Source organism: Jatropha curcas, chromosome 4 (genome assembly GCF_041381405.1).
Source record: "Jatropha curcas cultivar XTBG-Jc1 chromosome 4, XTBG_Jcur_1.0, whole genome shotgun sequence".
NCBI lineage: Eukaryota > Viridiplantae > Streptophyta > Magnoliopsida > Malpighiales > Euphorbiaceae > Jatropha > Jatropha curcas.
In genome coordinates, this window is record NC_143154.1 from 26,005,909 (window position 1) to 26,018,789 (window position 12,881).

The 12,881-nt window shown below is 32.5% G+C and overlaps 2 protein-coding genes across 2 annotated transcripts; one reads left to right on the forward strand and one right to left on the reverse strand.

Moving 5' to 3' along the window:
• Nucleotides 1-251: 251 nt before the first annotated feature.
• Nucleotides 252-2,913, forward strand: LOC105638745 (proteasome subunit beta type-3-A). The gene is made up of 7 exons (XM_012222603.4): nucleotides 252-412; nucleotides 515-696; nucleotides 789-896; nucleotides 1,093-1,182; nucleotides 1,602-1,686; nucleotides 2,150-2,244; nucleotides 2,545-2,913. The coding sequence occupies exons 1-7, from the start codon at nucleotides 407-409 to the stop codon at nucleotides 2,591-2,593; spliced, it is 615 nt and encodes a 204-aa protein (XP_012077993.1). The 5' UTR covers nucleotides 252-406; the 3' UTR covers nucleotides 2,594-2,913.
• Nucleotides 2,914-3,427: 514 nt separating this feature from the next.
• TRM22 (DnaA initiator-associating protein) lies at nucleotides 3,428-8,582 on the reverse strand. Its single transcript, XM_012222602.4, has 5 exons — nucleotides 7,574-8,582; nucleotides 7,403-7,470; nucleotides 5,445-7,301; nucleotides 4,474-4,603; nucleotides 3,428-4,297 (listed from the first exon to the last, which is right to left on the reverse strand). The coding sequence occupies exons 1-5, from the start codon at nucleotides 7,728-7,730 to the stop codon at nucleotides 3,612-3,614; spliced, it is 2,898 nt and encodes a 965-aa protein (XP_012077992.1). The 5' UTR covers nucleotides 7,731-8,582; the 3' UTR covers nucleotides 3,428-3,611.
• Between the last annotated feature and the right edge of the window lie 4,299 nt (nucleotides 8,583-12,881).

The following is a 12,881-nucleotide window of genomic DNA, read 5'->3' on the forward strand; positions in this document are numbered from 1 at the left end:
TATTTCATAAATATAAAAATTAACCACCAAAAGAATTGGTTTGTCAGTAAAAAATTTTAAGTCCCTTAACTAGATCGGTTAAAAAAATGTCTACTGAGAGTACTTAAATCTAAGGGACTTGGTCCAATTATTGAGTAAATTTTAATTTAGTAATTTAGAGATAGTTATCATGAGAGTAATTTAAAATTAGTAAAATATTGAAAATAATTGTAATTTATAATTATAAAAATTAAAAAGACTACTGTATATAAATTAATTATTCAAAATTTTAGAGCAAAAGGCAATTTTTTTTTTTTCTCTCTTGGAGTAAGGCCTAAGCCAGTAAGCTAGATCGTCTCTGCAACTTCTTCTCCACCATAATTGCAACTTCTTCTCCACTTCGATACTCCTCTGTTAGTCAATCTCGATGTCGGTATGTTCTTTCATCTGAGACCCTAATAATTTCTTTACATAAAAAGCATATATAGTCAAAAAGATGTATTATGATCATTTATATTACACGGTGCAATTGCAGATTTTTGAGTACAATGGCAGTGCCCTAATAGCTATGGTGGGCAAGAATTGCTTTGCCATAGCCAGCGATCGGCGACTTGGAGTTCAGCTCCAAACAATAGCTACTGATTTTCAAAGAATATACAAAATCCACCACAGGCTTTTTCTCGGTCTTTCCGGCCTAGCCACTGATGCTCAAACCCTGTAAAATTTCATTCACATAAACCTTTGTTTCTTTTGTTGGTTCGGTTGTTATTCTTAGAGTGATTTCAGGGATTTGAATTTCTATACTTTAGGTATCAGAGACTTGTTTTCCGTCACAAATTGTACCAGCTTCGAGAAGAGAGGGACATGAAGCCTGAGACTTTTGCTAGCCTCGTCTCTGCTCTCCTCTATGAGAAAAGGTTTTTTAATTTTGTGTTTTTTTGTTTTTAAAATTGAATAATAAAGATTACAAAAATACTACGCATTGAGTTTGTAAAACAGTCGAGAATTAGTTGATAAAGTATGCTGCTTTAATTAAATTAGTCGTAGTTGATGAACTATTTCAATTAGCTGTTTAACTTGAAGGCTCCTTGAGAAGCTGTTACTCTTTCTTAGGTTTGGTCCGTATTTCTGCCAGCCTGTAATTGCTGGATTGAGTGACGAAGACGAGCCCTTCATTTGCACAATGGATTCAATTGGAGCCAAGTATGTTAGATTTCTTACTCTCTTTCGATTATTTAAAACCTTAGGTGTCTCAGCTAGCAGAGTTCTCCTAGCACTTAAATGTGTTAGTGTCGATATGGAGGATGCCATGCCATCTTTTGTCTAATTCATTTTCATTATAGATTGGGAAAAATGTAAGATTGAAATGTTTCCTATCATTGCTCTAAATTGTTTAATGAGATCTGGCAAAAGGTTTATTAGGTATAAATGGTAATGCCAACAGAGTCCGCTGACTGACTGACTGACGGTTGGACACAAATTTCTCTTATTGATGCTGCTGATTTTGCATGCAATCAGAATGAGGAGCTTTACTAAGTAAATTGAACTGCAGTTCTCTCGTATTTTGGATAACCTCATCAGATCTTTGTTGGTTTTATTTTCCTTCTTTTTACCAAATGCAGGGAACTTGCAAAAGATTTTGTGGTTGCTGGCACAGCCTCGGAATCACTTTATGGTGCATGTGAAGCTATTTTCAAGCCTGACATGGTTAGTTACTGGAATCACTTCTTATAATTATGCTCGGTACATCCTTCTTCTGTTAGGCTGTGTTTATTTCTATATGCTCCGTTTGTGGTATAATTCCTTGTAAAATAAACCAGACAGCAGAAATGTTTCAGGGTTAGTATTTGATTTTGTACTATCAAAATTTTGCATGTGGAAATACATGGATCATGTGCCCAAGAAAGCTATTCCTTTTTCTTTCTTTAAACGTGGGAAGGAGCAAGTTTGCCAAGCCAGGTCTTAGATGGCTTTAATAGACACTATTCTGTCACTTCTGATCAACTTGGCTAATATCCAGTAGGAAGAATTTAGTTTGTTGACAAGTTATCATAGACTTGTCGACTAGCATCTGAGATTTGTTATGGTTAATCACCAGTTAATGCTTAAGTAAACTCTCCACTTCTTGTTATACAATTAAAGAATGATTAACTATTTATCTCATATTCAGGAAGCTGAGGAATTATCTGAAACTGTTTCTCAAGCACTGCTATCATCAGTAGATCGAGACTGTTTGAGCGGTTGGGGAGGACATGTCTACATTGTGTAAGCCACTATTTTTGTTTCAGTTCATTGTACCTATGTCTCTGCTAGCATTTTTTCTCCTCTCAAAATATATGGCAATTGCCTGTATAAGTACTGATTCATTCTCAAACATTCATTCAGCCTTAACTTTGCATGCCTCTAATAATTTCTATGAATTTTATTATTGATCAAATAAACTTTTTCATTATTTAGTTAGATCTTGGTTTCACGCAATCAGCTCAAACTCTTTCATTGATCAACTGTTTTTTTTTTTTTTTTTCATAAATGTAACTGTCATTTTTGTTGTTATATATACTGCAGTACGCCTACTGAAGTCACAGAAAGAATCTTGAAGGGGAGGATGGATTGACTATTGTTCATGAAGGTGAAGACGACCGGTTTTTCAAAATTGTCAGTTGACTGAAAATTGAAAATGAACCATCGCCTTTATCTATCAAAATGACCGTTTGGCTGTAACTTAACATATCTTGTCAATATAACCAAGAGCATTTTGAAATCCCATTAAGAAGTACGCTGTTGTGTGTAAGTATGAGCTTTTTAGTGCTAGATTTTGTCAAGCCTCTGCTTGTTTCGTGGAAATAACTAGCTTTTTTCATTATGTGCCGAAAATTATTTGGAACTTATTTTCTGGCATTTGAAATATATTGAATAAGTACTCTATTATTTTTATATGCGTTTAAGGTTTTTGCTTGTGATAAAACATATTAAATTCACATGGTTTAAATAAATTTGAAATAGATTTTAAATTTAATATAAACTATTAATATTCCTAGTGATAGAAGGATAAATCAGAAAAGAAAATATTTAATGAAAATAAAAAAAAAAAATCCCTAAAATCATGATATTGACGGAGGGAAAATTATTTTTACTGCAATTTCTAAGCCTAAATTATGTTAATATTTTTCTATGTATTTGAAAATGAGGAAATGACGTGTGTTTATATATTCATTTATCCTTAATTTTATCAGAAAAACGGAAAATAATTCTCTTTGGAAAAAAAATGTTTTTCATAGATCAATTTTCCATAGTGTTCCATGCACAAGAAACAAACTGCAGAGAAACAAATAGAACACATAATTGAAGTGGATAACCATGCCTTTTATTTTTATAAATTGTGGATAGGCCAGCTTCTGCCTTTGAACCAGTTGCTATTATTAACCATGAGAACATTTTAAGCCGTTCCTTAATGTCAAAATCCAGTTCCATAAAGCTGTCCAATAGAGCTCATTTACAATGTTAATAGCCATTTCAAATATCATCATCCATCATGTTAGATGACAATGTCACCTCTACATTATACAGGTTAATTTCTGGCATTTCACATTTCTAGCAGAAAGAAAAAAGAAGTTACAAACTTTTGAGACACTTCAGAAAGAACACAGCTTACTATCCCAAAAGTCTACTACAATTTCATCAACCAAAACCTGCAGTATATCCCAATCAATTTGAGCACCAATTTCAAATGCTTCAATTTCAAAATCTGTCCATTTTCCTAAGGAATGACTCATCTCCCATTCTATTATCTCATCTGGAATCATCCCAGCCAAACTCGTCCACCGCCTGACCTCCTTCCCAACCTCTTCAATCAACATTTCTGCATTTGTGCACACCGGTGCACTTCTCCACGCTTTGAATCCATTGTTACAGTACCGGCTATATTCTGAATCTAAGCATTCTACCACACAATCAAAAAGAAACCTTCTAACTTGACTATCTTTGCTACCCTCTTTGAGCTCCTCCAAACCAAGGTTGAAATTTTTCCACATAACACCAGCAAGGGTCTCAAGTTCGTTGAATAAAAATGGACTAATAAGGAAACTTTTCATTCTATCCAAATTAAATGAAGATGTACTTCTGAATAACAGTTCAGCGTCCAACATAACCTTGATGCTTTGCAACATCCTAGAAATATGGCCTAGAAGCTCAGTCACCATTTTGGTTCCTGTCCATCCATCATTTATAGAGGTTGCCGAATCCAGAAGATCAGCATCGATTTCTACTGGTTGTTGCTGATCACAGGAATAATCCATACAGTCATAAATCAACCTACGGCCTGGCATCAACAAGCAAAAGGGAAGAAACACAGAACGAAGGTTACAACCAACATTTGTAAGTGAAGATAAAATTTTAGCTACTGCTGAGAACTGTTCATTAAGAGTTTCACTGTATTTAAACATAAGTACTTCTAACTTTATTTGTTTGCTATTCTGTAGAGTTCAATTTCCTTGCCTGAGCTATCATCCAGACTGCTAGAAAAGCAACTATCATTCGAGAATGAAGCTTCAAGAACAGATCCAGGACTTAAGTGGTCACCATCGTGTGAAAATCCAACAAAAGTGCTTCCTTTCATTCCTTCAGCCTGACAAAAGTAACAACGAAAGCTAGACTTGTCAGATCTATATATTAAACAAAGCACATTAAGAAGGATGAAGCAGAAAATTTCACCAAAAAAAAAAAAAAAAAAGACAAGCCTCGTGCATATTTATTTTGACTTGGGCCAATAGGAGGTGAATTTCAGAATATGCTCATATTAAAATGGTATGCACATGTATTTACTATTTTACTTTGATAGTAGTTTACCAATTACCTAACAAGATTCCATCTGTGTTGATATCACATCCTAAATGTAAGGTGGCCCGGCCAATTGTCAACTGAATATTGGATTGAACTGCCTACATGCCCTGTCTAGTACATCAACATAAACTTAAAATTCCTATTCAAAGAAGTGCAACATCTCAGCATTGACACGTAAATGTCACTGTCACATACTTTTAGATGCCCTATAGCGCAATAATTTCAAACATCTGATCTGTGATTTTATGAAGTCTTCTTTGACAAAATAAAGAGGATTAAGACCAGATATTAATAAGAAAGCAATACCCTTCCACAATCAATTTCTACTATCATATTCCAACCTCAATTGGTAATATGGTAGTCAGTTTTCACATTTTATGCTCCAGTTTCCTTATTTATTTTTACCCACTCAAAGGAAGCAACAGAATCAGTCATAGTACGAAAGCATGAAAGCTAAAAACAGTTGAAATAACCATATGATGTACAGACAACATGCGTAAAGATATTACAAATGTTAGCATATTTCCAAAATTTCTCTTCATGTATTCATGTTCTAACAAGATCAAGCCAAAATAAATAGAGAAGTAAACAATCTTCATAACCAACACAGTATAAAGGAAACTAACCCGGAAAGTTGTTTCAGCATTGAACGCATGATCTTCAGGAGAAAAAGGCTGCTGTGTAGTTAAAGCAGATATCAGCTCTTGTAGTATCATAGCAGTTGATCTCTTAGGTACAGTGCAACCATTGGTCAACTCATCCTCTTCTTGAGATGCCAATTCCTTTAGTTTTTGCTCCAAAAGTGCCCCTAAAGTATCTCCTCTCATTGGCAATTGCCTCTGCAAAGATGTTTTGCCATTATTTTCATCCAAAAGTAGCTTTCTTTGGCAAGAAGCATTATTATCAACGTGATCCCTCGTCTCTTTAAGCCTAGAGGAAATAAATTTTTTATGCCTCAATGGGGAATTAAATGTAAAAGATACAACATCATTGTCTTTATTGCCATTAGCTCTATCACCACCTTCCCCATGACTAGCTGATCTGGTTTTGGTGCATGCTCGGTCCATGGTGTGAGCACTAGTCCCCAACTCCTTTCCATTCATAAACTCACACTTAACATTTTTTGCTCTGATAGATGGTGAATTAACAAGTCCAGAACTTTCAAATTGTGCATTGACACTTCCAGTCCTCCTCTTTCGAACCGGAGTCCTTAACTGTGACAAGGAATCATCATGCCTGCTGCAAAGTTTTCTCTCCGTGTCAACCATATAATTATCTGCTTTGGACACCCTTAGCCGGGTGCGACCACTTAAACTTCTGTTTAAAGCAACAAAATCTTTAGCTCCAGTGGTAGCATGGGCAGCTGTAGAAGCTCTCCTGCTTTGCAAGTTATTTAATTTCGCCTGTGGGGGAATTTTACTCCTGCTCACTGACATCTCATTTGGAGTTGCAATCCTCTGCCTGAAAGCAATAGATGATGGCTCATCCTTTTGAGGCCTAAACTGCTGGCTTTTCATTTGCTGTGCACCATGACCTTCTGAAGACAAAGGTTTCCTATCTGATATGGTTTCACTAAAAGCCCTAGTGTTATCTAGTATTTCAGCAGCATTAGATATTTGAACCTGATTTCTCTTATACAATGTATCCCTTTCTCTTTCAGGGGAGGATAAGGGTTCCCTTGGCTTAATCCTATCCAATCCTGTCGAACAGGCAGTAGTGACCACTGGGGATGGACAAATAAATAGATGCTGCTCCTCCATAGTTGGTCTAGAATCAACCACATCAAGCAAATTACCACAATTTTTGCAAGAAGATTGCCCCATCAAAGACTTACCTACATCCACATTATAATTCATATCATTTCGTTGTTGTTTCGCTAAACCTGGTGACATGACTCCTAATCCCATTTCATCCATCAGAGCATCATTCTTGGAAATATGATTCCTAGAACTTGAATAAGTAAGAGCACATTTTGCTCTATTAGTAGCTTGTAACCCTGGTTCTAAAATCCGAGTAGCAGCATCAATCAATCTGGATGCCCTAGATACATTCCTTGAAGAGGAAAACCTTGGACTCTTCACTGGTGAAGTAAGCTTGGGATGATGATGCTTTCTCGCTTTAGACAATACATTCCTAATTTGCAAAGCCTCAGCTCCAAATCTAGTTACTGCCCTTCTGTCAAACTGACCAGTTTTCTGAAGCTTTTGAGGCCTAGATTCAACTTTAGTGCTTCCTTTCTCGAAGTTCAAAATTTCCTTATCAGACCCAGTGTGACTGTTAACAAATTTCTCTTCTTTAACATCACAAGTAGCAGAAGTCGAAACTTTTTTGTGCTTATCTTTATGCACTGCAGGCAAAGATTCGAGACCCATAAGCCTAGCAACCAAACCCGCAGCTCTCATTTCATGATTTTGCTCTGTACTATCACTGCGGTTCCCATTTTTCTTTACATTGGGGAAACCCCCACTGTTCTCATCAGCAATCTACAAAAGTCAAGCGCAAATACTTAATGATAGATGATACGAAATTGACAGTTTTTAAAAGTTGATGCCTAATAACGCAAGAAAAAAAAAATGACATGTACCAAATGAGGTTTGGTTTTGGGCATCTTTTCATCCCCGCCAAACTTCTTCGAAGATTGCTTTGCTCGAGCTAAAAAAATGCAATAATAGAAAAAGAAAAACATTCAAGACTATGATTTGGTCAAATGGGTAATGATTATTTTTGCAGTTGGAAGAGAGGGAGAAAGAAAGACCTGGAGGCAGCAATTTCTTGGAAAAGAGCTTTTTCTTGGCAAATCTCCGGTTCCAATCAAAGAGCTGAAAGAAAATACCCGCACAACCACCAGGCCTGTGAGGCCGTTTCTCCGTTATCGCCAAACACGATGTCGTTTTCCCTGTCGTTTCATTCATCTTTCTCTGAAGTACGTCGAGTCAAGGAGAAGATGAAGAAGACTAACTAAGACTGATCACCAAAACCCACAAACCAAAAATCCTAAAAATTACTTCCTCAGAACGAAAAACTCTCAAATCTCAAGTCCCAAACTCTCTCATTTACAAAATGCCAATACATCTCACAAAATATCCATGTGAAAATCCCAGGTCTTTTTATTACCCAAAACATGCTAAGAAACCACAATGTAGCAGAAAGAGCTACTGAAACACAGCAGTACAGAGAACATAAAGAAAACACGAAACCTCAACATCAAAAAAACAGAAAAAGAGCGGTACAATTATGCAATAAGAAGGAAAAGACAGCACAGAGGAACAAAACAACGATCCAACTCTGCAAAGAAAGAAAATATAGCAGAGAAAGGAAAACAGTAAAATTGTAGATTTTTTTCCTTTCCTTTTCTTTTCTTTTGTTTTGGTTAGGTTGTATCAAAGAATCAAAAGGATGATGATTAAATCAAAATTAGAGAAAAGAAGAGAATCATTTGATTGGATTATATTTGTGCAAGGCCCAAGAAAATGGAGCTCGAGGAGAAGAAGGAAGTTGCCATTTTGACAGAAAAAGAAAAAAGGAACAGAGCAAGATAGAAAGACCAAACAAGAAAAGGTTGCTCCTGGTCCTGCAATGAAAGGGGCTGCTCGTTGTCTCGAGAACAGATGAAACAGAGAGAAAGAGAGAGAAAAATTATTTGATTGAAATAATTTTCACGAGAGGTGTAAGAAGGAGAGGAAATGAGGAACTGAAGCCACGCGCACTGATGCAGTGAATAGCAGAGAGTAGTCAAAGAAGGAAGAGTGAGAGTGTGAGAATAAGACAATAACTATGTTTTGTCCATCTGATGATCTCTTAACCCTACGCTCTGTTTTAGTACGCCTATTAAATCAAACCATCCTTTGCCACCTCAACAAATAAATGTAGGCGCCTGATCCACCTCGTATGTCATTCGTTAAAATATGAATTATGTTAAGGTGGAGTGCGAAACTTAAATTTTTTTTACATAAAACATTGATTAATTTCATCAGCATAATTAGATAGGAATAGTTAGGACCGAGTTGAACTTAAACTTATTGGACTCTAAAGTTCCGTTAGAAACTCAACGAGTTTAAAAATTTTAGACTCAAATTCGATTCAATAAAAGTTTTAGTATAATTTAATGTTCGAGTTCAATTTGAAAAATTTTGAAATTGAGGTTCGAGTGAGCTTAAAATTGAGTTTTAAGGTCGAAATTCAAATAAGTCTAAAATAATATTATATATGTATATATAAAAACTCGATAAAACTCGACGAATTTTCAAATTGAACATCGTTAGGTTCGAGTTCGATTTGATCCGAACTTTTTTAATCTTTTTTCAAAAAAATTCGAATAGTTAGTGAATCGGCTCGACTCGTTTGACCCAAACTCAAACACCACATGATATAAGTGCCACATGAATATAATTTCTTAAACATGTTATGAAATATAAGAAAATAGAGAAAATATAAGGAAATTGAGCATAGAAAGTAATTCTTATTCATTAGAAAAATGTATTTATATAGAGTCAAAATACTTCTGTCTACAGGTACAAAATACATTTAAAATAACATAATCATACATTCCAAAGCAGATAATTATTTATTCTAAAAGAAATAACTTATGAAAAGATAACTTAATGAATTTCCACGTAATTATAATATTCATGGCAAAACACATATAATTAATAAAGAATTTATATCATAAACAAATTGATCTATTGATGACAGAGTTAAAATATGTTGTATAATAAATTGACTTATGAAATTTTTATATACATTTAATTTAAATTAGCCATATGCTCACACGATACATGGATTGTATTTGTATTTTTCCATCAATTTGAACGGATAATTTTTTGAAAATTTATTATAATTTATACTTGTGTTGCTATGGTTTCAATAATTTATTTATGTCTTTTGATTACATGGTTATTTTGAATTTTTCAAGTAATAAACTAAATTCTCAAAGAAAAGTAATAAACTGAAATATTTATTAGTACAATCAATTATTATAATTATTTATTTTTCCTTTTGAAATTTTATATACTCAGTTGAAATGCTTGTTAATTAATTATTTTTAAATAATTAAATAAGGTATAAGAAAAAATTGAAATTATATTTCAGTTCCATTAATTAACCATATTTATTATTGTTTGTAATTCTATTATTTAATACAAAAAATTAATATTTATTAAATTTTAGAAAGGTTAACTATAATAAAACAAAAAGATAAATTGCTATATGGACACTTTCTACTCTAATTTATTGCCATTTAAGCACCTATACTTTAAAAATTATATATTCATATCAATATGTCATGTTGAGTCCATGTTGTTCTGATTCGATTTAATACCTTAATATATAGAGCTATATGGATATACAATATATATTTAATATTATAGATTAAGTGCGATGTGTTGAATTTTTTTCAGAGAAGGGGATTTAAACCTGGATGTTTTACAAATACCATATTTTTCTTCTCATCATACATATACATCTCAAAATTGTTTATTTGTTTTGATTTTTTTTTTTTTTTAAAAAGGTCCCTAGCTAGTTAGATGAACAATTAGAGAGATCAAAAATAAGAATGAGGGAAGTTTGGAAAAACTTAAAAATTAAATGGAATCGATTTAATGTAATTTTTTATTTTGATTATTTGGTTAATTCATTTTGATTTTTAATTCGATTGGAGTAAAATTTAAGGGTCATTAAAAGCGTAAATTTTGGAGGGTAAATTTATATATTATGTCAATTTCTAATTAGCTAGTAGATAGGCGCCGAAGAATAACTAGCTATTTTAACAACCTTATTTCTTTTTGTCTTTGTGTTATATGCTATTAGTTCTATTGGATTTTATTTACTTTCTATTTATAAAATTTATAATACATGATATATTTTCCTCTATGTGGAAAAAAAATCCTAAAATTATGAGTTTAAATGAAAATTCCATTAAAATAAAATGTTAATTTAATATGAAATACGTAAATTAAATAAAAAAAGATTTTTTGACTTCGGCCTCTCTATTCTTATCTTAATTTTAATCTATATATGATAAATATTTTTATTTTAATTGAATTATCATGTCAATTTAGGTGAATTCACATTACCATTCTACTGTATAATTACTCCAACATTGAGTTGTAACTCCAAAAAACAACAGAATTACAAGATACTTTTTTGGTCAACTGCATTTATGGCGTTTGGCTAGTCACATTACACGTGAGTGATTTTGACATGCATTTTCCATTTCTTTAAGCAATATTATAAACAATTCAAAGGCAATATTATTTTCATATGATAAGAATTCCCTATTTGGAATTCATTATTAGCAATACTTTGATTACTTATTTTTCTTTTCCATATCAGTACACTAATTCTTTTTTTAGCAAAATTAATTCATTTTATTAATATAATCAGAAAAAAATTTTAATTTATCCAAGCATGTCGGTCCAAATCAGCAAGTTCTTCAATACATCCAAAACTAAACTTGAAAAAATTAAGTAAAAAAAAACCCAGTAAAAAAAGAAAAGAAAGCTCTAAATACTAGTTAAGCAAATTTACAAATTATATAATTAAATATATTTTTGACGTTCCAGGTCTAGTAAAATATTATCCGCTTTAGGTCGAATCATAATTTAGACCTGGGCTAGAACCAACTTATAACCCAAAAAGCTTTTTGCTTGTCTAAGGCTTGTCCATTTTTATATACATCACTTTTATCTTGTGATTAACCAATATGAAATTCACCTCGAGTAAGTTAACATCTCAAGTTAACACATCATTTGGTGCAGATTATAATATCAAATCTTACAAAAAATCTAATTTGGTCCATAATAGTCCATGACATTTTAATTGAATATATTAAGTAGAAGATATGAAATTGGAAGTTGTCGAAGAAGAAGGCAATAAAGAATTAATAATCCAAAGTGTACCAATTAAGAAGTTGACATTGTAGAAACCAAATAGAAAGCTGAAAATGAAATTTGGACTTGATCCTAAATTGTAGCTTTTGCCATTAGATAATAGATAGTATAAAATAATAATGATAAAAAAAAAGGTGATGTGCAATAAAAGAAAAGGAGAAAAAATCGACACTTTTTGTCTGAATTGGTTGAGTGTAGTCATGCTTCCTGTTCCTGTTTCTAGGAGGAGCGCATTCCTCTACTTTTTTCTTTATAAAAACGAGAAACAACTCGTGAGATTAAAATAATACTTTTAATATTATTTCATACAATTTTTTCATTTGCACACGTGTTATCTTCATCTGCCTATACCAACCAGAAACACCATTTAATAGCTGATATTTTTTGGTCAAGTAAAATGGAATTTGAAATTAAACATCAGAAAGAAAAGTTTATGGGTTGGAGGGCAGATTTATCGTAATGATCAAGCAAGTTTGTGTTTTTTAATTCACAAATTTAATTAAATAATAATAAAAAGTCTTGTCCACGTGAGCTTCCATGGACCCGCAAGTTGGTAACAAATCGAGGTAAAGTGTTGTCTGCATTTAATGAATACAAGAGTCTTGAGATTTTAGGACATATTATATTTGGTCAAAGTATCAAATTTCCACCTAATATTTTTTTAATTTGGTTTAATCATATTAAAAAAATATTTTTAACTAAATTGATTTTTAAAAATCTAATTTTTATCAATTGAAACATAAATATGAATAATATGATTAATTGCAATTTTATATTACATATTCAAAGTTTGTTGCATTCAATTTAAGTTATAATACAAAGTTGAAGGCTAACAAATAATTTGACCCGACCCTTATTTGATGGGTCAATTAACTGTCACAAACCGATCGTAACATAAGTAGACGACAATAGTGTACTTTGTCGTATTTATTTATAAATTGGGTTGAACTTTGTCGTGCACACATGTGACATGCTTAGCCTTTTTGTTGAAAGTTGATAACCTTAGTGCTTTATTTATTATTATTAATTTATTTTTTTAATGGGACTTTAGTGGTTTTTTTACTTTGATGCATTAAAGGATGACGGAACATGAGAATAAATAAGATATCTAATAAAATATATTAGACTCGGATTTAAAACTTCTCACTTCTCCTATAAATGGAAAATTAATTGATT

Coding starts and splice junctions, on each gene's coding strand:
- LOC105638745 (XM_012222603.4), top strand. Junction 897..1,092: donor GCTCTCCTCTATGAGAAAAG/GTTTTTTAATTT, acceptor ACTCTTTCTTAG/GTTTGGTCCGTATTTCTGCC. Junction 2,245..2,544: donor GGAGGACATGTCTACATTGT/GTAAGCCACTAT, acceptor TATATACTGCAG/TACGCCTACTGAAGTCACAG.
- TRM22 (XM_012222602.4), bottom strand. CDS start 7,730: ATGAATGAAACGACAGGGAAAACGACATCGTGTTTGGCGATAACGGAG. Junction 7,471..7,573: donor CAAGAAATTGCTGCCTCCAG/GTCTTTCTTTCT, acceptor GCATTTTTTTAG/CTCGAGCAAAGCAATCTTCG. Junction 7,302..7,402: donor CCAAAACCAAACCTCATTTG/GTACATGTCATT, acceptor TGACTTTTGTAG/ATTGCTGATGAGAACAGTGG.